The following is a 23,127-nucleotide window of genomic DNA, read 5'->3' as shown; positions in this document are numbered from 1 at the left end:
TTGTTTTTCTGATGAAAGATAGCCTAGCTGGCTCCTCCTCTGGGAGCAAAGGGCTTCCTGCTGAGCAGAATTTCCTGGTGCTCCATCATACACCATTCAGACATCTCTGGAGCCTGTGGGCTGTTCTTGTGAGGTCTTTGGACCATAACAGTTCCAGTGGGCTAGCCTAGAGTTGGCTTTCTAATTTTGTGCTAGGTTGTGTATGGGTGAGTTTTCCAAGTGGAGCAGTCACAGCGATAGAGTGGTAGCCTCGCCACCCTTCTCCCTCAGGGTAACCCCAGGCCCCGCTGAGAATGCAGAAAAAGAATGTAACCCCTTAGGTGAAAACCCAACACAGTGCTGGTGACCACCAAGCAGTGGGGCACCTCCTGGCACCTCAAGCTGTTTTCCCACCAGGGGCCACCTGTGCTGTTGCTCTCCGTTCCCGTGTCTTTGACTTTATCATGTGCGTGTCAGATGTGTGTGCTTTCTTCCTCACCCTTTCCTAATGGCGTCTGCTGTTTGCTCTCCTTTGCCTGGAAGCAGTCCCTAGTCTTCATTAGCTTGTGTGTCGCTGTCGGCGGCTAGTTGCTGTGTATTTGCTAAAGCCCTGCAGGTACTTTTCCATCTCTGGACCTCATGGTGCTGGATGTCTGAGGACAGGATGAAGGTATTATTAGGTGCCTTTTTAGAATCTGAGTGAAAAGGAGTGCAGTGACTGTCACAGCTGTTGACTGAGCCAGCAGATGGATGGATGGACGGGCGGATGGAAACCCCACTGTCTTTTCTTATTCCTGCAGCATGTCCAGATGCCCTGTTTAACGAGTTGGTAAAATCCCGAGCAGCCAAAGTCATCAAGACGCTGACGGAAATCAACATCGCATTTCTCCCCTATGAGTCCCAGGTGCGGTCTGTTTCTGTGCGGATGTTTATTTAAGGGAAGTAGGCTGCCTTGGCGGCTGCCTGATGACATCATCCCCTTCACCGCCCTTACTGACTGCAGTGGTCTCCATGCTGTCCGGGCACCACTGATCACTGCCCACTCCTCTTCACTGACTCCTTGAATAACCCAAAGTGGCTGTTCCTAAAAGGGAAAGGGGGGGGGAGGCCGATTCTAGATCACCCATCTGCTGCATAGGAGGCTGTTTTTGTTGGCAATAACCCCAGCTTGTCATGTGCTGAGAGAGCAGATGGTCACCTCCATCATAAGCTGTTAGCACTTCATCCACCCTTACCCGGAGGTTCCAACAGGAAAGTCCTCCCCATGGGGAAAAAAAAAGCTTTTATCTTCAAAAAGGTAAAGCTGATTGAGAGAATATATGAAATTTATTTGAGTATTTTAGAGCTCATCCAAATGTTTTCTCTTGGCAAAAGGAATCAAAAGCCACAGGATTTGTATTTGTTCTGTGGTGTTGGAAGATGTATACTGGATCTTTATAGGTCGGCTCCTAACACTGTGGAGTAGACTATTGTTAGACAGGGGCTAGATAGAGCTCGGTTGGTAGAGTTGCCTAGAAGTCGCAAAGCCTGGAGTTGGATTTTTATAAACTGAGTGTGGTGGCAAGTCTGTGTTCCTAGCACTTTGGAGGTATGTAGAGGCAGGAGGATCAGAAGTTCAAGATCATCTTTAGTTATAACAAGTTAGAGGTGAGGCTAGACTACATGAAACCTTGTCTAAAAAGTGGGGGGGGGGCTTGGGGACAGATACAGCATGAACATCAGAGCTGGCTCAGTGCCTTCTTGTTTACCCTAAGCCTGTCTCCTCTTGGAGAGCTGTACGTATTTGCTTCTCTATAAACCCCATCATCACCTAATTAAACAAAATCCAAGTCTAACACATACAAGCATATTATTTTTCAGAAAGCATGAGAAAGTAGGAAGTTTAAAAATCAGTTTTTCCCAGGCACACCTTTAATCTCAGCACTTGGGAGGCAGAGAGGCCAGCCTGGTCTACAGAGTGAGTTCCAGGCCAGCCAGGGATGCATAGAGAAACTCTTGTCTCAAAAAAATAAATAAAATAAAACAAATCACATCTTAAGGTAAACATATACTCAACCCTGTAATCCTAACACTTAGAATTCTGAGGTTAGAGAAGTACCTCAAATCTAATACCAGCCTGGGCTAAGTAGTGAGTTTCAGGTCAGCCTGAACCACAGAGTCCACCACCACCACCACTTTCACAAGGAGGTCCAGGTAGTTTAACAAGGGAGAACGTGAGAGAGTCCTGAGAGTCGGTTCACTCCATCCTAAAGAGAGTCTAACCTCCACACCCAGCCCTTTACAGAAAAGGGCGGGGAGCAGGAGGAGGAGAGTACTTAGAGCAGTTGGCTGAAGACAGGATATCATTAAACCTATAAAAAGCTCCCTTATTTGCTCACAGTTGTGGCACAGTCTCCAGATCGTGCTTTGTTTATTAAAAGCAAACTCAGACTGGCCTATGAACCCTTGCACTGACCTCCAGTGCAAGGACAGTTGCTCACTGGGCACCCTAGGTGCACACACCCTGACATCTTGGGCTTCACCCTTCCCTCCTCACGTCTTCTGCTGGCAGCAAACACCTCACCTCCTTTAGACCCTGCTTATACGTGTGCACATGCGCACACATGCACACACGCACACACACACACACGTACACACCCAGCTATGGGGCATTCTCTGCCTGCTTTATGCTTTCTCAACTCCTTATAGTTCTCGATCACATTCAGTTTATTTCACTGTGTTTCACGTCTGTCTTCCCCTGTTATGTGGCAGACTCCTTGGGAGCAGGGATGTTCTGGTCATTAACAGTTGAAGTGCCTGACATTGGGATAAACAAAAGCACGAGCAGACCGCCAGGTTGATGGATGGACAGGTGGACAGACGGATGCTCTAGCTGCTCACTGATAGGGTTTACCCCCTGCATGGTTTGTTGTCCCTAGGTGTACTCCCTGGATTCCGCTGACTCTTTCCAAAGCTTCTACAGCCCTCACAAGGCTCAGATGAAGAATCCTATACTGGAACGCCTGGCAGAGCAGATCGCAACCCTGTGTGCCACCCTGAAGGAGTACCCAGCTGTGCGGTATCGGGGGTAAGGCAGCATGCTAGACTGCTCTGGGTGGCATCTTTTGTGTGCTACAAATACCTGAGGTCAATCCCAAGAACCCATGAAAAACTGGAAGGAGAGAACCAGTTCTAGAAAGTTGTCTTTGAATTCATATACATGTGCCATGTTCATATGCCCTAACACAGATCACAATAAATGAATAAATAAATAAATAAATATAATGATTTTATCTATTAGCACATTCAGAGAAGAACATAATACATATTTGGTTATTGAATAATTAAAATATAGACCTCCATGCTACTGCAACACATATTTCCCAATTTTTAATCTCTTTGAAATTTTTTCAAACCAACCTCTCTTTGCAAAGGTTTTTTTTTTTTTTTTTTGGTTTTCGAGACAGGGTTTCTCTGTGTAGCCCTGGCTGTCCTGGAACTCACTCTGTAGACCAGGCTGGCTTCGAACTCAGAAATCTGCCTGCCTCTGCCTCCCAAGTGCTGGGATTAAAGGCATGCGCCACCACTGCCCAGCATAAAGAAAAGTAAAATACAAAGTCAGGCTTGGTGGGGTACATCTGCACTTGGGAAGCTGAGGCAGATAGAGCAGGAGTTCCAGGTTGCCTTCAACTAAAAGAGAGGAGGGAACGGGGTGGGGGTGGCAGGTGGATAATTTTCTATAGTGCAGTCTTTGAATTTTTTTCCAACAATTTATTTTTATGTTTATTGGTGTTTTGCCTGCACATATATCTGTGTGAGTGTGCCAGATTCCCTGAAACTGGAGTTACAGACGCAGATTGTATGTTGCATGTGGGTGCTGGGAACTGAACCCAGGTTCTCTGGGGGAGCAGCCAGTGCTCTTAACTTCTGAGCCATCTCTCTAGCCTCTTTATATATTATTTTGAGGCAGGGTTTCTCCCTGTGTAGCCCTGGCTGTCCTGAAACTTGCTCTGTAGCCCAGACTGGCCTCAAACTCAGAAATCTGACTGTCTCTGCTTCCCAAATGCTGGGATTAAGGATGTGCAACAAAATATCCAACACTAAATCTTTTTTTAAAGATTCAAAGACTGCCAGGAAGTGCTGGAGAATTTTAAGCTAAAAGCACAGCCCTACCTCAGAAGCTGCAGGTGCTGGGCAGGTGCTGCTGGATGCAGTGCATGTATAGGCAGCATTCACCACAGCCCCTGGGGAAGCCCATGCCTTCAAGCAGCAGATCAAAGTGACAGGAGCATCCAGAACCTGCAGAGGCCGGCCAGTCTAGGACAGGGCGAAGCTGCAAGTTATAGTGCTTATGAGGCAGGCTTTGAAGAATGGGTTCACATCGCAGCAGATGGGTAAGAAGGAGTGCGGACATTTGTGTTGACACTTGCTGTTGGCACTAGCAATGGCTTTGGGTCAAAGGGCAAGTGCAGTCTGGCACAGTAGCCATGTAGGGCAGCTTTAGTTTCATGAGACCTCCTGAGAGGTTGGGACAGGGGAGCCAATCAGTTTTAAAGAAGATGAACTGAACAAGAGTCAAGGCAAGGGGAAGCAGAAGAGCCAGGCCATCAGAGGCAGAGCAAAGGCCTGGGCTGTGATGATGGCCATGGTCTGAGGAGCACGGGCTGTCATTTCAGGCCCAGCAGAGGCTCATGGCTGCCAGTGTATGGCTCTGAGTGTTTTGAAGGCCACAGTTTTGGCCTGCCATTATTTTTCGGTCTGCTGAAACTTGGGACTATAGAATACCACTACAAGTCAAGAATGGGGCTATGGTGGCACTAAGATTGTGGATTACAGCCATATCATCTTCTGGAGGCAAGGGGGTTTGAATTGAGGAAAGATTATTTCTGCTTCCACATAGGCTAGAAGAAGAAGTGAGAAAGATCGTTTACACAGTGGGCCCTGAGCGGAGATTTCCATTTTTCTCTTTAAATTACATATGCAACACGGGTTTGTTTGTTTTATACTTCTGAGACAGTGCCTTACTGTGTTAGGTCAAGCTGGCCTTAAACTTGTGGTAGCTCTCCTTCCTCAGCCTCCCAAGTATAACCATGCCTCACACACATATATGCTCACTGTAAAAATCCTAATACAGACTGTGCTCTCGCCCTGCCCCGTGTGCTGCCTGGAGGCACTTGCACTTGGCACATTATCTGGATGCACAGGTGGCTCACCCTCGGTCTTTCTCCTTGTGTCAGGGAGTACAAGGACAATGCCTTGCTGGCTCAGCTGATCCAGGACAAGCTGGATGCTTATAAAGCTGATGACCCAACAATGGGGGAGGTAAGTCTGGCATGGGACCACAAGATTCTCATTTTGAGTAAACAGTATTTATGCAGCAGACCTTGGGCCAGCATGGCCCTGGAGCTCACTGAGCATATGTGAGGGCTGCTTTTCCTGTGTCTAGTGGAGTGCCCAGTACCCCTGGGGCAGGCTGATGCAGAAACATTCAGCATGGCTAGAGCAACCAGTTTGTTCCTGGTTGCCAGCACTCCCAACTTCAGCCCTGAATCTCCAGAGAGCTACCCAGTAGCAAAATAGCAAAGGTAGCAAGTTGACAGTGGCTTAGGTCCTCATACCTCAGTCTGGTGTTTGCATGGGGTCCATGTGTGCATAGTTCTCTGCACTTTAACTTACATAGGTTTGTGTAACCAGCACCGCCGTGGAGATACAGAGCTGGGGGATAGGGCTCAGCTCAGTGGCGGAGTGAATGTTTACCTAGCATGTGTGAGACCCTAGCTGATTCCTAGACACAGAGCTGTTCCATCAGTGCTGTGGACTTGTAATTGGACCCCTCAGTATTGGGCACTCCAGACAGCCAGTCACTGGATGTGTAGTGAACCAGTGTTCTGTTGCAAAGCTCCTGTGACCCCAGCTTCAGAGCACTGTCCGAAGGCCCTTAGGAACTGCTGGTGCTCCTGTGAAGCAGCAGGCACAGTGCCCTTTGCTGTTTTGTGGGCTTGCTCCCCAGAGCGCTCTTCCTGCTGCCTTTAACACAGAGGCTCCGCTACTTGGTTGGACTTGGACAGCTTTTGAAGCCTCTCCCTCTTTCTTGCCAGGGTCCCGACAAGGCACGGTCCCAGCTCCTGATCCTCGATCGTGGCTTTGACCCCAGCTCCCCTGTGCTTCATGAACTGACATTTCAGGCTATGAGTTACGACCTGCTGCCTATCGAAAATGATGTTTACAAGTAAGGATTCAGTGACGGTTCACAGGACTAGCTCTCTGGACAACGGGAATTCCTCTGATTAAGAAAAAGGATGTTTTGTGGTTTTTAAGAATGTTTTCTCTCTGTGTCTCTCTCTGTCTCTGTCTCTGTCTGTTTCTCTCTCTCTCTCTTTCTCTCTCTTTCTCTCTCTCTCTTGGTTTTTCGAGACAGGGTTTCTCTATAGCTCTGGCTGTCTTGGAACTCACTCTGTAGACCAGGCTGGCCTTGAACTCAGAAATCCGCCTACCTCTGCCTCCTAAGTGCTGGGATTAAAGACATGTGCCACCACCGCCTGGCTTGTTTTCTCTTTTTGTATGTGTATATAGTATGCATAGATGTCATGTGTGAAATGCATATTTGTGTGTGTGTCACAGGGTAGGTCCATAGTTGATATTGGCTGTCATTTTTTAAATCACTTTCTAACTTATTGAGGCAAAGTCTTTAACTGGATTCAGAGTTTGCTAATTTTGGCTAGTCTATCTTTCCAGTTTACCCCAGGTACCTTGTCTCTGCTTCTCTAGTTTTGGATTACAGATGGCTACCACCCCTGCCCCACATTTATGTGGGTTCTGGGCATCTGAGCTTCTGTCTTCATCAAACTTCCATGACAAGTGCTTCATCCACTGAGCCATTTCTCTAGCCCCCCACAAGCATGGTGTTTTGTTTGTTTGTTTTTGTTTTTATTTTTGTTTGGTTTTTGGGTTTTTGAGTCAGGGTTTCTCTGTGTGGCCCTGGCTGTCCTGGAACTCACTCTGTAGACCAGGCTGGCCTCAAACTCAGAAATCCACCTGCCTCTGCCTCCCAAGTGGTGGGATTAAAGGTGTGTACCACCACTGCCTAGCGCATGTTTTTAATATTAGGAAAAATATGAGCACTGATACCATTTCTTAGATGAGCCCATGAGGTTCCTGTGGGTTTCCCTATCGTGTGTCATTCCTACATGCCTGCTGATAGGACAGACATTAAGTCTTCTTTCGTAGCTCATATCACTTCAATTCATAGCTTCTTAGATGTGTTGACAGGTTGGTTTTACGTGTGTCTTATTCAGAATGGAGAGTTCTTAATTACAGATCACAAAATATGATTCAGTAAAATATTTCAACAGAGTTCTGAACGTTCTGAACAGTGAAACTGTGTTCTTTATAAAAATATTACCCACCTGTAATCTTGGCATTCAGGATCCTAAGACAGGAGGGTCATGAGTTTGAAGTCAGTCTGGACAACTTAAGTGTGAGACCCTGTCTCACAACAAAGAATGACTTTACAATGAAGGTTCTGGGGCTGGAGAGATGGCTCAGTGGTTAAGCAAGGCCCTGACTTTGATTTCCAGCACACACATAGTAACAAACAACTACTTTTAACTCTAGTTGCAGAGGATCTGATGCCCTCTTCTGGCCTCCATGGACACCTGGCATACACATGGTGCGTGGATGCAAAGGCAAAACACAAACATAAAACAAACAAAATCATTCTAGGGCGAATGATTCCAGAGACGGAGAGATGGTTTGCTGGCTAAGAACACTTGCTACTCTTTTTTTTTTTTTTAATTGGTAAACAAAGTAGTTTATTAACACTTGCTACTCTTGCAAGGGACAGGGATCATTTCCCAGAACCCACATGATAGCTTAAAACTGTAATTCCAGTTCAGAGGAACTGACACCTTCTGGCCTCTGTGGGCACCAGGTACTCACATGATACACATACATGCACACAGGTAAACCCTCGTACACATAAATAAAATAAATGCATCTTTGTAAAAATGAAGGTTCCGCTGGGTGTGGTATTGCACTTCTTTAATGCCAGCACTCGGGGGGCAGTGGTAGGAGTATCTCTGAGAGTTCAAGGCCAGCCTGGCCTACATCAGCAAGTTCCTACTTGGTTATGTATAACCAGGACTACATACAGGTACCCACTCTCAATTAACTAATTAACTGATACTAAAAATGAAGATTCTGAAAATATTTGTGGTTTTAAGTCCTTGTCTCTTTTGACTCCTGGGGTTCTGGCCTCCTCTGAACACTCATGATTCCATGTGTAATAATATACCGAGGAGCCATCACTGAAGCTGCCGGGAACCTTTTAGGCACCTTACATTTGCAGATGTGTCCCTCCCCTTCCTCAGAGAGGGGCAAACAGACGTGTAGTCTTTCTTCTCTATGAACTGTAGACTCACACAAAACTGTCACAGGGCCTGGATTCCCTCCCCTGCCCCTCAGCCCCAGACTCTGAGGGGTCAAAGCACAGCTCCCAAGTTGCTGGCTTTGAGCTTTCTCCTTGCCCAGGGAATCGGTCATTTTGTGCTGTCCCAGATGACCTGGCCAGCCTGACAGGTGGCTGGTGTTACGAGCCACGCCTGGGATCACCTGGCAGTCGAGAGAACAGGTGTCAGCCTTAGAAACCAAAGGAAGCCAACATCTGGGTGTGGAAGTGCACACCTGTAATCCCAGCAGCATTCAAGGGGTGGAGGCAGGAGGATCAAGAGTTCAATACTGCCTTAGCTATTTAGGGAGTCTGAAGCTAGCCTGGGATACATGAAGTCCTGTCTCATAGGTTGCAAAGGTCATGCCGTGAGGTCTCCGGCCTACTCAAGTCCTGTCTCCTCTAGGTATGAGACCAGCGGCATTGGAGAGGCTCGGGTGAAGGAGGTGCTTCTGGATGAGGATGATGACCTGTGGATTGCACTTCGACACAAGCACATCGCAGAGGTGTCCCAGTAAGAACTCCGCCAACCCTTCCCTAGGGTGGGCCCTTCACCCTGGGCTGAGAATGACCATGCACACACAGCAGCCTGGGGAGTGAGCTCATCCCCTTGGCAAAGTGGCCCACATGCTAGACAAGACGGACAGGTCCCTCCTGTTCCTTGAATGTGTGCTTCTCCAATTTCACCAACTTAAAAAAATCCACTCTCACCAGGTGGTGATGTGTACACCTTCAATCTAGCACTCAGGAGGCAGAGGCAGGAGGTTCTCAGAGTTGCAGGCCAGCCTGCTCTACAGAGATAGTTTGAGGCCAGCCTGGTCTACAGAGTGAGTTCCAGGACAGCCAGGGCTGCACAGAGAAACCCTGTCTCAAAAAAAAAAAGAAAAGAAAAAGAAAAAAGAAAGAAAGAGAGAGGGAGGGAGAGAGAAAGAGAAAGAGAGAGAAGAAGGAAGGAAGGAAGAAAGAGAAGAGGAAAAAGAAGAAAAGAAAGATTGATCCATGAGCCTGGGGTGGGATGTAGCTTAGAGGTAAGGCCGTTTCCTGGCCTTGACAGGGTCCGAGATTCAACCACCAGCTACACAAAAATAGTGCTTTGGAAGGGGTGGGTTTGTTCTGTTGTTTGTTTGTTTTTGAGACGGTTTCTTTGTGTAGCCCTGGCTGCCCTGGAATTCACTCTGTAGATCAGACTGGCCTCAAACTCAACGATCCCCTTACCTCTGTTGGGATTAAAGGCCTGTACCACCACAGTTAATATTGGGGTGGAAATACTGACCCATATTTCCTGCTGTTAAATCTATTTATCATTTAGTTATATACCACATGTATTTGTACTTTCCAAACCCAAACATTAGTGTTTCAATGTCTGTGCATTTGGAAAGGAAGAAAGAAACTAACCACAGTGGACAGTCCAGTACTGTCCCCTTTGCCCTCAAATCATCTGACACACACTGTCCTGGAGACCAGTGGTGTAGAGTGTCGATCAGAACTGTATGTGTCCTTCACTTTAAACGCATGCCTCAGTGGGAAGAGAATCACCACTTAGTCCCAAGGAAGGCTCCCCAAAGCTTCAGTGGTCTCTGCAGAGAGCCCTGGGCTCTGTGTTGAGCAGGGCTGCCTCCGGCTCCCCAAAGCTTCAGTGGTCTCTGCAGAGAGCCCTGGGCTCTGTGTTGAGCATGGCTGCCTCCGGCTCCCCAAAGCTTCAGTGGTCTCTGCAGAGAGCCCTGGGCTCTGTGTTGAGCATGGCTGCCTCCCTCCCCTTTTGCAGGGAAGTCACCCGGTCTCTGAAGGACTTTTCCTCTAGCAAGAGGATGAATACTGGAGAGAAGGTAAGCCTGCTGTGTCCACAAGTCCTGGGGTCAGTGAGGGATGCCAGTGTCCAGGCATCCTACAGGTCAGCTCCTCTTCTCTGTGTCCTACTAGGGAGTGGGCGGGGCTATGTTTCACCCTTCACTAAACTGTCTGGCTTCGGTTTTGCTTTTAAATTGCTATTGGGAATGGGGGTTGGGGGTGCTGGAGAGATGGCTCAGTGATTAAGAGCACTGACTGCTCTTCCAGAGGTCCTGAGTTCAATTCTCAGCAACCACATGGTGGCTCACAACTATCTGTAATGGGGTCTGGTGCCCTCTTCTGATGATAGCTACAGTGTACTCATATACTTTTTTTTTTTTTTTTGGTTTTCGAGACAGGGTTTCTCTGTGTAGCCCTGGCTGTCCTGGAACTCACTCTGTAGACCAGGCTGGCCTCGAACTCAGAAATCTGCCTGCCTCTGCCTCCCAAGTGCTGGGATTAAAGGCATGTGTCACCACCGCCCGGCATACTTTATTTTTAAAAAATAAATCTTGAAAAAAAGAAAAATATTGCTATCTGAGGCATGGATGTGTGGCTCAGTGATAGTGTTTGTTGACTGCACACAGACCTTGGGTTTTATCCCCAGCATAATAGACGGATCCTCTCTGGAACCCCATGACTTTCAGTGTTTGTAAAGAACTGCTTTCTCATATCTAGAGGGTTAAGATTTTCCATTTAGGAGCATAACTGATCTTAAGCCAGAAGAATCATAAAATTTTTTAGCTTGGAATTCATGACCTGACCTCCTGAGGTCTCCCCTGGCTCTGGCCTTCTTTACTTTGTTAGAAATGTCATCCCCAGCCATGTGCACTATGCTCACCTTTAATCTCAGTCAGGATGGTGCAGCAGGTAATGGCCTGGAACCTACACGTCAGGAGAAAATGACTCCTGTGAGCTGTCCCCTGAGACTTCTTTAAGTGTGCTGTGGCATTCATGCATGTGTATTTGCATACACACATAATTAATTAAAATATAATTTAAAGAGCCGGAGAGATGGCTCAGAGATTAAGAGCAATTACTGTTCTTGCAGAGGACCTAAGTTCTATTCCCAGAGCACATATCAGCTCACCACTGGCTGTAACTCCAGTTCCAGGGGATCTGATTCCTTCCTCTGACCTCCACAGACACCTGCATTCAATTGTGCACAGTGCACACACAGGCGTATAATTGAATACATCTTTTAAGTCTGTGAACGGACACTTGTAAAGTCTAATGTTGCTGCTGTCCTGCCATGTGTGCCCAGCTTCACAAGGCCCCATTAGGGCTAGTGACACTGTGCCTCCTTCCTTGCAGACTACCATGCGGGACCTGTCCCAGATGCTGAAGAAAATGCCCCAGTACCAGAAGGAGCTCAGCAAGGTATGGAGACCCCAGGCTAGACTGTCTGACTCAGAAATGCAGGGCAGCTCACACCCTGCTACCCCAGGCAGTTCACGAAATGGACAGATCCCAGGCCCAGTTTTTATTAGGAAAAGAAGGAAAGGGAGGCTGCTTCCCACTGCTTTCTTCTCCCTTCTCTACCTTTCTCTTTTCTTCTTCTTCCTCCCTCGCTGTTGACCAGAGGCCCCAGTTCCTCAGTACGCAGGCCTTAGCTTGTGCTGGCTGTCCTCACCCAGCTGCTGGCCTCCCTCAGAGGCGCTGATCTGAGAGAGGACCAGGAGGCATCCGGGCTTCTGGGCCTCATCATAAAGGTGAAAGGACATTACTTGCCTGCAAGATATTTATAGATATTGGCACCCACCCCACACTCAAACGGCTCGTGCAGCTCCACTCTCCTCAAGGTTCTTTCCCAGTTAATGTATCTTTTATTCCCATTGGTACCAGAGTCCTCTGTGAGTCAGCGGCTCACCTCTTTACTGATTCTTGTGCTTCCCCCAGTACTCGACTCACCTACACCTTGCTGAAGACTGTATGAAGCATTACCAAGGCACCGTGGACAAACTCTGCCGCGTGGAGCAGGTAGGATTGGCTTGCTTTCCTTTCTGCATGGCAGAACTTCTGCCCTACCTATTCACCTCACTGAATTTTAACCTCTGCCCTTGAACATCTTACAGAATCGTAGGATCTAGAGAAGGGAGAGCCCATGACCCCGGGTTGTCTCAGCTGTGGGGCCAGTGTGGAGCCACTTTGGTGGGTAGGGCCAAGATAGTGCTGGAGTGCTGTGCCGTTTGGATCTTGCATGCCTGGCTCTTTCCAAAGGCTCTGTTTTTCCTAGAGTGACAGCCCTAACCGTGGCAGGGTTGGCTGATGTTTATGTTCTGATGTGTTTTGGTCCTGCTATGACCAGACTAGCTTTAGAGCCCGGGCTGCCAGGGCTGCAGCAGGGCATGAGTCCTCCAGCCTGGCTAACCCCAGGCCTGGATGGGACTCTGCCCTCACTGGTACTGGGTGCCCCTGCTCCCTTTTCCCTATTGGCTACTCACAGCACTGACATCATTGTCACCTTGTGTAGAGCACCAAACTCAGACGTGTGGCAAAACTGCTAAGCTGTGTGGCAACTGTCTTGTCATTGCTTTCAGTCCCCTTAGATTGATCTCAAGAGGTCGGACTCAGGGCCTCACATAGGCAGACGAGGCCCTCGAACACTGAGGCTCCCTCCATGTGTCAGGGTCTGAGGGGAGGGAGACACTGAACAATTTCAGGGTGCCGGACTTGGTGACTGAAGCCTAGGTATTTATAGATCAGATACTTACAATTCATAACAGGAGCAATGAAATAATTGTGTGGTTAGGGGATCACCACAATATGAGGAACTGTTTTAAAGGTCGCAGCCTTAGGAAGGTTGAGACCCACTGTGCTGCTCAGTAAGAAGCAAGTGCAGATTGACTGCCTAGAAGGCTAAGGGAGGAAGACCACAGGTTTCAGGCCAGCCTGGCAGCTTAGTGACAATCCATCACACTTGCCACCACCACAGCCATTCTAAAGCTGGAAGTCTCATTTTACAGGAAACATCAGCTCATGCTCAGTGTGGGGCTGAGCTTCTCACCCTTGGCTCGCTCTTAGAGGCTCAGTGGAGGCATGCATGCTCTGCCCAGTAGCGTTGGCTGAGTCAGAAGGGAAGCAGCCCTCCCTCCACTTCTCAGTACCCCCACTTCTCAGGCACCCTCCTCAAACTCACAGCTTCTCCCCAAGAGCTCATCCTTCCAAAGCAGGTTCTGGCTAGGTCAGTGCTTCTCAACCTGTGGGTCACAACCCCTCTGGTAGCTGAACAAGCCGTTCCCAGGGGTCATGTCCTAACAGTAGGAAAATTACAATTATGAAGTAGCAACGAAATAACTTTATGGTTAGAGGTCACCACAACATGAGGCACTGTGTTTTGGTTTGGTTTGGTTTGGTTTATTTTCAAGACAGGGTTATGAGGAACCGTATTAAAGGGTTGCAATGTTAGGAAGGTTGAGAACCATGTAAGAAGTAAGAAGTAAGTTCAGGTTAACTTTATCAGCACAGGTTTTGTTTTGTTTTGTTTTGTTTTTGAAAGTGGTTTAAGCACATAAGTGTTAAGCTGGTTGTAGTGATATAGATCTGTAATCCTAGCACTCGGGAGGCAGAAGCAGGTGGATTTCTGTGGACTTGCGGCCAGCCTAGTCTATATAATGCATTCTGGGACAGACAGGGCTATTTTGTGAGACCCTGTCTCTTAAAACTACCAAAAAAAAATTGAATTAGTTGCATTTCAGTGAGCTTAAAGAGTACTCTGGGGCTGGCAAAATGGCTCAGCAGGCTTATGGCCAAGCCTGACAACCTGAGTTCAGTCCCTGGGATGTATGTGAAGGAAGGAGAGAACCAGCTCCCACAGGTTGTCCTCTGACTTCCAATGTGTATCATGCATACACACTAACACAATAAATAATTATATGTGTGTGTTTTCTTTTTTTTTTTCAATTCACTTTATATTCCAATATCAGCCCCTCTATACCAGTACCTCACACAGATCCTTTCCTCATTCCCTGCTCTTCTTCTCTAAGAAGGGAGAGCCCCCCCACCCCCCCCGGCATCACCTCCACCCCTGTGTGTTTATTTTTTGATGAGACTGGGTGTGATGGCTCACACTTTAATCCTAGCATTCAGGAAGGAGAGGCAGGAGGATCTCTGAGGTTGAGGCCAGCTTGGGCTATATAGTGTGTTCCAGGCCAGCCAGAACTACACGGTGAGACCCTATCTCAAAAACAAAACAAAAACAAACTGTGGGGTAGTTGCTAGTTTCTTCCTGCCGAGCACACATTTGCTGGAGCTATCGAGAGGACTGGGAGGGAGTTGTGCCTTCCTCAGACCATGTTTGAATGTGAGGTCACCATTTGGGTAAACTCTTTGGGTATTGATAGGAAGAGGAGCCCCAGAAACCCTTCTAGGAGCCACAGAGACAGCAATGGCTGTGTCAGATCTAAAGGCAGCACTCTGGCTTGCTGAGTGCAGTACACTGCCTGTGGGGTATGTGACACCCACCCTGGCTGCCCATGGGTGAGTGAGTGAGTGAGTGAGTGGTCCTCACCCTGGCTGCCCGTGAGTGGTACCCACCCTGGATGCCCGTGGGTGAGTGAGTGATACCCACCCTGGCTGTGCTCATTTCTGTCTTCTCACCTCAGTTTCCTGTTACTTTTCTGTCCTTCACCTCCAGGCGTGGGAGTCCTTCCTTGTTTCTCCTCAGCCTGTGGAAAGCTATAGGGAGATTAAAACCAGAAGTGAAACTCAAGAGTAGTTAAACCTTAGTGTGTCCTTTCACGCCAGGAGAGCCAGGATGGAAAGAATCCAGCCACACATGGGCCCTTGAGATGCCAGTTTTCATGAGTGGGAAGCAAACCCTGAGTCCCCCTTAGCTGGGTCGTGTATGTCTCAGGTGCAGGTGCCCTGGCATCCCCCTACAGGGAACAGTGTGACTAGGTACTGTGCCTGCCTTGGGAAGGAATCTCAGGGCTCTTATGCCTGGCCATCTTGGGATTCTGTGTCAGCCTGTTGCTTCAGGAGACTTGGAGCCTGCTCCAACAATACCACAGAGTCAGGCATTTGTAGATCATGAACTTCCTGAGAACTGTCATCTTCCCAGACTGTCACAGAAATAGGGCCAGCAAGGTGTGTTTTCTACAGGACTTGGCAATGGGCACAGATGCTGAGGGGGAAAAAATCAAGGACCCCATGAGAGCCATTGTCCCCATCCTGCTGGATGCCAACGTCAGCACTTATGACAAAATCCGTATCATCCTTCTCTACATCTTCCTGAAGAACGGTAGGAGCCGGTGGGGAGGGGGGAGGGGGAGGAGGAACAGAGAGTAGAACAGTGCAGATGCCAACCAGCAGCCCTGGGAGAATGGGAAGCCAAGGGGGCCTGCTCAGTGGCCCCAAGTGCACAGGAAGCAGGTGACACAGGAGCCATCTGGCTCTTCCAGCCATTTGCTAGCACTCAGCCTGCTGGGTGCCTCTAGGTTGCATCTTTAGTAGTAGAGACCTTTCAACAACTAATATTCAGCCCTTGGAAGGTAGAGGCAGGGGTATCAGGAGTTCAAGACCACCTTTAGCCACAAAAGTAAGTTTAAGGCCAGTTTAGACTATATGAGACCCTGTTTAAAACAAACCACCAAAAAAATCCCCCAAAACAAACAACACTAAAAACAAAACAAATTGTCTTTACCTATGTCATTGTACAAAAAACTGGGTAAGGAGTCTTTCTCATCTAGTGTGATTTTGGTACAGGGCACAAGTAGGCAGGAACTGCTGGGAAGCCAAGTAGATGGAAGAGACTGGAAGGGCAGGCACCCATGGTCAGCACAGGGCAGATCCATTAGAGTGGAAGGTTCTTCTGACCCCACCTTAGATGTGGCTGAGGAGGAGAGGGGAAGCCAAGGTTTTGCTTATGGAAGTGGAAATGGCAGGGCAGGTATGTGACCAGGAGTCTTGTTTTCCAGGTATCACTGAGGAGAACCTAAACAAACTCATCCAGCATGCCCAGATCCCCCCAGAGGACAGTGAGATCATCACCAACATGGCTCACCTCGGTGTGCCCATTGTCACAGACGTAAGGGCCAGGTCATAGGCAGTGAGACTGTGGGAGGGAGGTTGGCCACGTTCATGATTGACAGTCCCCTATGATACAGCTGTGTACCTTCAGCATCGAGAAAGGAGAGAGGGGAAGTGGGAGGGAAAGCGGAAGAGGGAGAAAGAGGGAGGGAGAGTGAAAAATGAGTCGGAGATAGAGAGGAAGGACAGTGAAAAGAGTTCAAAGTCAGGAGTTAGATGTATCCAGGAGTCCATGGTCACTAAAGCTGAGCTGTCTCTGAACTCATCCTAAACGGGTCACCCCAACTTCCCCTATTAAATATCTTGTGTGACCTTGCCTTTGGACACAGACTCAGCATCTCCAGTAAGGATGGCGACACGGTCAAGGGAGCTCTTTTGCTCTGTGTCTTTGGCAGTGAAATGACTGAGAGCAAAATCCAGCAGACAGTTCAGAAAGTCAGGGCTGCACAATGTGCTCGGAGAGAGCAGGCAGATCGTCTGTTTCAGACAGTGCCTTGAACCCCAGATGGAGAAGTGCCCTGTGTATTATTTTCCCCTGGAGGCAAGCAGTCCATGGGGCAGAGCTCAAAAAACCAACTGGGATCTCCAGGAGGGTCTAGGTTCTAGTGACCTGACCAGTGACCAGTAGCTGGCAGGGTTTGGTGTTTTTATACCTGGGTCACAAAAGGCTCAAAACAATAGAACTGATTCATGTAAAATAGCCCGTGCTACTGACATGAAGCAGAAACCCAGAGCTACACAGAGAAACTCTGTCTCAAAGAACCAAAAAACAAAACAAGGGCTAGAGAGATGGCTCAGAGGTTATGACTGCTCTTCTGAAGGTCCTGAGTTCAACCACATGGTGGCTCACAACCATCTGTAAAGAGATCTGATGTCCTCTTTTAGAGTGTCTGAAGACAGCTACAGTATACTTACATATAATAAACAAACAAAACAAACCCTAGAAAACCCAGACTTTCTCAAGTCTCCCTTGTTTCAGAGTTTCTTTAAAGAGGTATATTTCAGGGCTACACTGGGCAGAACCTCTCCTTTATTACTCTTTGCTGATGCTAATTCTGAAGAGAGTCCTTGAGAGAATTTCTAGAAGTCACTGAGACCCAGGTGGTCCCTGCCAGGCATCTAACATGTGTGCTTACTTTCAGTCTACACTACGCCGCCGAAGCAAGCCAGAACGGAAGGAGCGCATCAGTGAGCAGACCTACCAGCTCTCACGATGGACCCCGATCATTAAAGACATTATGGAGGTCAGTTTGAGGTTCAGCAGCAGGAACCAGGGCTGCTCTTCAGTTGTGGTCTAAGTTCCAGCACCCCTGTTCTCAGGTAGCAGTGACACCCTATGATTTTGTTCCTGTGAGGATGAATTCCCGGTCCTCTGGGGTTCTGTCCATCTCATGAACAGCGTGGGACTGATCTCAGTTTGGGCTGTGTTGCTATGATGAAACACCATGGCCATGAGGGGCATTACCACTCATCATCAAAGGCATTCATGGCAAGAGCTCATAAAGGGACCGAATCTGGAGGCAGGAGATGATGCAGAGGCCATGGAGGAGTGCTGCTTACTGGCTTGCTCCTCATGGCTTACTCAGCCTGATTTCTTATAGCACTCAGGATCACCAGCCCAGGGAAGGCATCACCCACAGTAATCTGGGCCCTCCTATATCAATCACTAATTAAGAAAATGCTCCATAGGCTTCCCTACAGCATGCTCTTAAGGAGGCAAGGTTCCAGCCAGGCAGCGATGGTGCACAGCTTTAATCCCAGCACTTGGGAGGCAGAGGCAGGTGGATTTCTGAGTTCGAGGCCAGCCTGGTCTACAGAGTGAGTTCCAGGACAGCCAGGGCTACACAGAGAAACCCTATCTTGAAAAAAACCAAAAAAAAAAAAAAGAAGAAGGCAGGGTTCCTTCCTTTCATGTCATGTTAAACTAGCCAAGAGGGGCTGGAGAGATGGCTCAGTGGTTAAGAGCACTGACTGCTATTCCAGAGGTGCTGAGTTCAATTCCCAGCAACCATATGGTGGCTCACAACCATCTGTAATTGGATCTGATAACCACTTCTGGTATGTCTGAAGACAGCTACAGTGTACTCATATACATAAATAAATAAAAACCATTTTGAAAAAACTAGCCAGGAAAGACAGACACGTGGCGACCTCAAGATCCATTTGCCCAGTCTCAGGGGATATAGCCCCATGCTTGGGAAGTGCCTCTGTGGTATAGTATCCAGGAGAGCCAGGCTTATGTCACTGTCACTTAGTATTTCCATTGCTGTGAAGAGACACCATGTCCAAGACAACTTTTATAAAGGACAACATTTAATTGGGGCTGGCTTACAGTTTCTGAGGTTCAGTCCATTATCATCATGGCAGAAAGCATGGTAGCATGCAGGCAGACATGGTGCCAGAGAAGGAGCTGAGAGTTCTACATCTTGATCTGAAGGCAGCCAGGAAGAGACTGTCTAAGCCTGTCTACACGGTGACACACTTCCTCCAAATGGTGCCATTTCACATAGGACAAGCATATTTGAACCAGCACAGACAGCATGCCATGCGCATGAGGAACAAGCACAGACTCTACTAGGGGACATGGTCCTTCTAGATCACATCTCAGCCAGATGTGGAAGGGCCTCCACCGGAGGCTACAGCCTGCCTTCCTCCCCACACCAGCAGACAGACCTGGGCTCTGTGCCTCAGGCTAGCCCCTGGGAATATTCTTATCCTGACCTCTACTTCCCGGTCCTGCTTCCCTTCTGTCTTTATGAAGTCCCACATTGTATGGCGCCTCACACATCTGACCTTGCAGCATCGCAGAGCCCCTTGCATTTTGGTCAGCAACACTATTTACATATAGCTTTGCTGTCCAGTTTGAGGGCATCTTTTGTTTTTGAGATTGGGTCTCATGTCCAGGCTGGCCTTGAACATATGATATATTGAAGGGTGATCTTGAACTTCTGATCTTCCTTCTCTCTCCCTTAAGTGCTGGATTCAAAGCATGCCCAGTTATGTAGTACAAGGGTCAACTCAGGGATTCCTGTATGCTACACAAGTACCCTACCAACCAAGTCACATCCCCTGGGGTCATCTTCTAACAGGATGATTCTGTCACTTTGTGCCCTGTGTCCATGGCGTAAAGCCTCACACCAAGCTGCGGCATGTTTCTTGTCTATGAGGGGATGAGAGGCAGTGGGCTTTGCAGTAGCTCTGTGGAGTCACTCTCATCACTCGGCATCACTGCAGGAAGCACTAGCTTCTTAAGGTTGAATGAGACAACAGGCCCAACTTCTGCCCTTGATAGGCAAACAAAATGGGAGTCCAGAGAACAGTGCCTTGTATCCGAGTTAGCTCAGGTATTGCTACCAAATTATATGCTAGAAGAATAGTATTTATGTAATGTGAGTCAGCATCCTATTTTTAAAACCTGCAAAGCCAAAAGATAAGTGGCTGTGGAACACGCAGGAACCAATTGCCTGTCTCAGTTGTAGGACTGAAGAAGCAGCCCTCTGCTGCACTGCCCTTCCTTCATGCTCCCCAAGGAGACCCGTGTAGGCTTCTCATGTTGCTCCTAAGTGGAGTGTGGATTTCCAAGTGACTGGAGATAGCCGGAATCCATCCACTAGACAATTAGCCCCTGGACAATCTGCAGGGGAGGCTCAGACCCAGTGTCACCAGGCTGATATGTCGGGAATCTAGTAGACAGAGTACAGAGTACATGTTTGCTCTTGGTAGGTTATACAGTGAGAACATTGCAGAGATGAGGGAGGTGAATGCCTTGTCTGACAGAGTGACCCATGGGGCCAGGCAGTCCAGCAGCCTGCTACAGAATGAGTGTCCTAGCCCCTGTCCGTGCTGGGTCCCCAGTAATGGCAGCAGGCACAGGAGGAGGGCCTGCTGCAGATGTGGTCACTGCCTGGCTTTTTGATTTAGTTCCTGCCAGCTCTTTCAGGCACACAGTAGTCTGACCTCTCTCTCTCCTCTCTAGGACACTATTGAAGACAAACTGGATACAAAGCACTACCCGTACATCTCTACCCGTTCCTCTGCATCCTTCAGCACCACTGCTGTGAGGTAGGGTGATGTCGGGGAGGCAGGGAGAAATGTCTGTGAGGCTCCCAGATGATCTGGCTAGGAGTGGCATGTGCCATCTGAACCCTCCTATGGCATCCATTATGGCGAGGGTGCAGCAGGCCCAGTGGCTCTCCCTTCAGCTCCCAGCCTTCAAGAACCCCCTCCCTCTTGTCCTTCATGCACCCTATATGCCTCAGCTACTAATCCCTTGCTCACCCTAGAACAAGCCAGGCCTACTTGTACCTCAAAATCTCTGCATTTGACACACACACACTCACACACCATACACACACCCCACACACGCATTAACTGCAGCTAGGCATGCTGCATCTCCCCACACTCCTTTCATCCATAGGTCTTTATTGAGTGTTCCTCTTTGGTCTTCTCTAACTACCTGCTAAATCATGGAAGCCCAGCATTCATAGCAGTTCTCTTCAAAGTAGCCTGACATGGCTGGCCCAAGTGCCTGCCAGCTGACGGGCACTCAGACTGTGGCTCCTGAGAACTGGAGGCTGAGCTGGGAGCCTGGAAACTTCAGAGCTGCAGAGAGGACAGTCGCCATGCTTCCCAGGGTTGACTCCTTTTGTTTGTTTTGTTTTGTTTGAGGGTTCTTTATTTATTTGCTTTGTTGGGTCTTTGGGGTTGTTTGTTTATTTTTGTTTTTGTTTTTATTTGAGACAGAGTTTCTCATTGTAGCCCTGGGTGACCTGGAACTAACTCTGGAGACCAGGCTGGCCTTAAGCACACAGAGATCCTCCTGCCTCTGCCTTTCAGCTGCTGGGACTAAATGTGTTCACCACCACCACTTGGCTTGTTTTGTTGGTTTTTTGAGGCAGGATCTCTTTGTATAGCTCTGGCTGTCCTGGAACTCACTTTGCTGACCAGCCTGGCCTTGAACTCAGAGATCCACTAGTGATGTCTGCCACCCAAGGCTGGGGTTTAAGATGCATTCCACCATGACCAGAAACGTTCTACAGTGCCAGCTGGTGTCCCTTTTCGATAACTTGTCTCTGGCTTTTCTTCTTTCTGTCCTCACCCTTGGCCTTTACCTGGGCATGGGCCAGAGGTCTGCAGTGGCATCCCCTTGGATGGCAGCCTGGGTGAAAAAGCCATTGCCAACTGTGGAGTAAAGTACAGCCTCCAAGGGCTGCACTTGCTAGGCCTGCTGGGTACGGAAGAGACTGATAGTGCCCAGCTGCATCCGGGGCTATCATGAGGAAGCAGGGTGGAGCATTCTGGTGTCCAGCGGGGACATGCTTCCTCTCTTTCATGTTTTTCATTGTCTCAGCCTGTGTCTGAGTCCAGGTCCCTACTGAGGAAGTGCAGGGACAGAGGGAGGCATTCAGCTGCTCCTTACCTCCCTGGTAACGCCTGACCAGTGCCTTGTGGTCCTGGTTCTGTCCCATGGCGGTCAGCATTTTCACATCCTGTTAGACTGTGACTTCTTAGTGAGCAAGTGCTGTCTATCCCTGGGGATACAGTACCAGGAAGCCTGGCCGCCACAAACTTCTTTATATGTGATCAGTGTGCAAACTTGATGCTCAGTGATGCAGAGTCCCAGGCAATCCCAGACATCTGAATGAGAACCATCCAGGCAAAGCTGCTGAGAGGAGCCTGGGTATTTATGAGCGTGGCAGGTACAGCTCAGGCACCTGTAGTGCAGCTCAGCTTGGTCAGCACTGATGAGCAGTGTCGAGCAGCACAAAGCCATATGTGAGGCTCCAGGTACCGAGTCACCTGTGTCTGCTCTCTCTCCCTCAGCGCCCGCTATGGACACTGGCACAAGAATAAGGCCCCCGGGGAGTACCGCAGTGGTCCCCGCCTCATTATTTTCATCCTTGGGGGTGTAAGCCTGAATGAGATGCGCTGTGCTTATGAAGTGACCCAGGCCAACGGCAAGTGGGAAGTGCTGATAGGTAAGCAAGGCATGAGTTTGTTCTGCAGGCGCTGTGGCCTCACTGCTCCGTCACTCCATCCCATGCTTCCTGTCGCTGCCATCTTAGGGCCTCCCTCACCCCAGCAACACTTGGCCCTGGATAGCAGAAGCTAGGGCTATCTGCCACACTGTCTCTTGCTGAAGGACAGCGTTTTGGAATGGAAAGAGCCTGGTCGTAGAGTCTCAGATCCATACACTGACACTGCCAAGTGCAGCCACTTAAGGATCTCTCCAAGCCATATCACTACCATGCCTGATGGCAGGGCTGTCACTTGGCCACCTCACCCAGTATCCATAGATGTTGCTGAACCTCCGAGGCCTTCTGGGCTGCCATGCCGTCTCTTGTATTTCCTGTTCACTTCCAAATGAGTGCAGGCAGCTGGTGGGAGATGGTCTCAGCAGCAGATGGTACTGCCTGCTTCCTGTCTCCAGGGTCACCTGCAGCAACTAGGGCTGACAGACAATCGAGGGAGAGAGATCTGGGTTCCTCCAGATGTCTCCATTTTGTCCCCAAACAGTTTTATGTACCACAAATTGTCAGGAGCTGTCGTGAACATTGCCCTGTCTAGGCTCACCCTCTGTGGGAACACATGCAGGATAAAGTGTAAGGCCAGAGATGAATGTCCTAGGAGTGTGCTAGGCACTCCTCTTGGAGTCCCAGGAGTGTGGCAAGTGATCCTTCTGAGAGCCATTGTGCCACATGGGCCATGTTTATGTGGGACCGCTACAGAGGTGGCCCTCAGCTGCCCAGCCAGAAAAGCTTCCCTCAGCACACAGGCGCCTGCCTATACTCCCAGGTGAGGTCATCTCAGCGAGTGTCACTTCTGTCTATCCAGCACCCCCTCCAAGCTGTCCAAGCAAGCAGGCT

The 23,127-nt window shown here is 48.9% G+C and overlaps 1 protein-coding gene across 2 annotated transcripts in view; it reads left to right on the top strand.

Moving 5' to 3' along the window:
• Positions 1-23,127, top strand: part of Stxbp1 (syntaxin binding protein 1) — a 61,087-nt gene that overhangs the window by 29,988 nt on the left and 7,972 nt on the right. For both annotated transcript variants that reach the window (XM_031369873.1, XM_031369872.1), the window contains exons 6-18: positions 780-883; positions 2,898-3,046; positions 5,196-5,280; positions 6,057-6,187; positions 8,811-8,918; positions 10,170-10,230; positions 11,546-11,611; positions 12,131-12,211; positions 15,335-15,473; positions 16,150-16,259; positions 17,404-17,505; positions 20,238-20,323; positions 22,085-22,239. In XM_031369873.1, coding sequence (XP_031225733.1) covers positions 780-883; positions 2,898-3,046; positions 5,196-5,280; positions 6,057-6,187; positions 8,811-8,918; positions 10,170-10,230; positions 11,546-11,611; positions 12,131-12,211; positions 15,335-15,473; positions 16,150-16,259; positions 17,404-17,505; positions 20,238-20,323; positions 22,085-22,239 — 1,377 coding nt within the window. The remainder of the gene's footprint in view (positions 1-779; positions 884-2,897; positions 3,047-5,195; positions 5,281-6,056; positions 6,188-8,810; positions 8,919-10,169; positions 10,231-11,545; positions 11,612-12,130; positions 12,212-15,334; positions 15,474-16,149; positions 16,260-17,403; positions 17,506-20,237; positions 20,324-22,084; positions 22,240-23,127) is intronic.

The sequence above is a fragment of the Mastomys coucha genome, unplaced genomic scaffold, assembly GCF_008632895.1.
Source record: "Mastomys coucha isolate ucsf_1 unplaced genomic scaffold, UCSF_Mcou_1 pScaffold15, whole genome shotgun sequence".
NCBI lineage: Eukaryota > Metazoa > Chordata > Mammalia > Rodentia > Muridae > Mastomys > Mastomys coucha.
The sequence above is the reverse complement of the archived record's forward strand: the minus strand, read 5'-3'. Positions and strand labels throughout refer to the sequence as shown.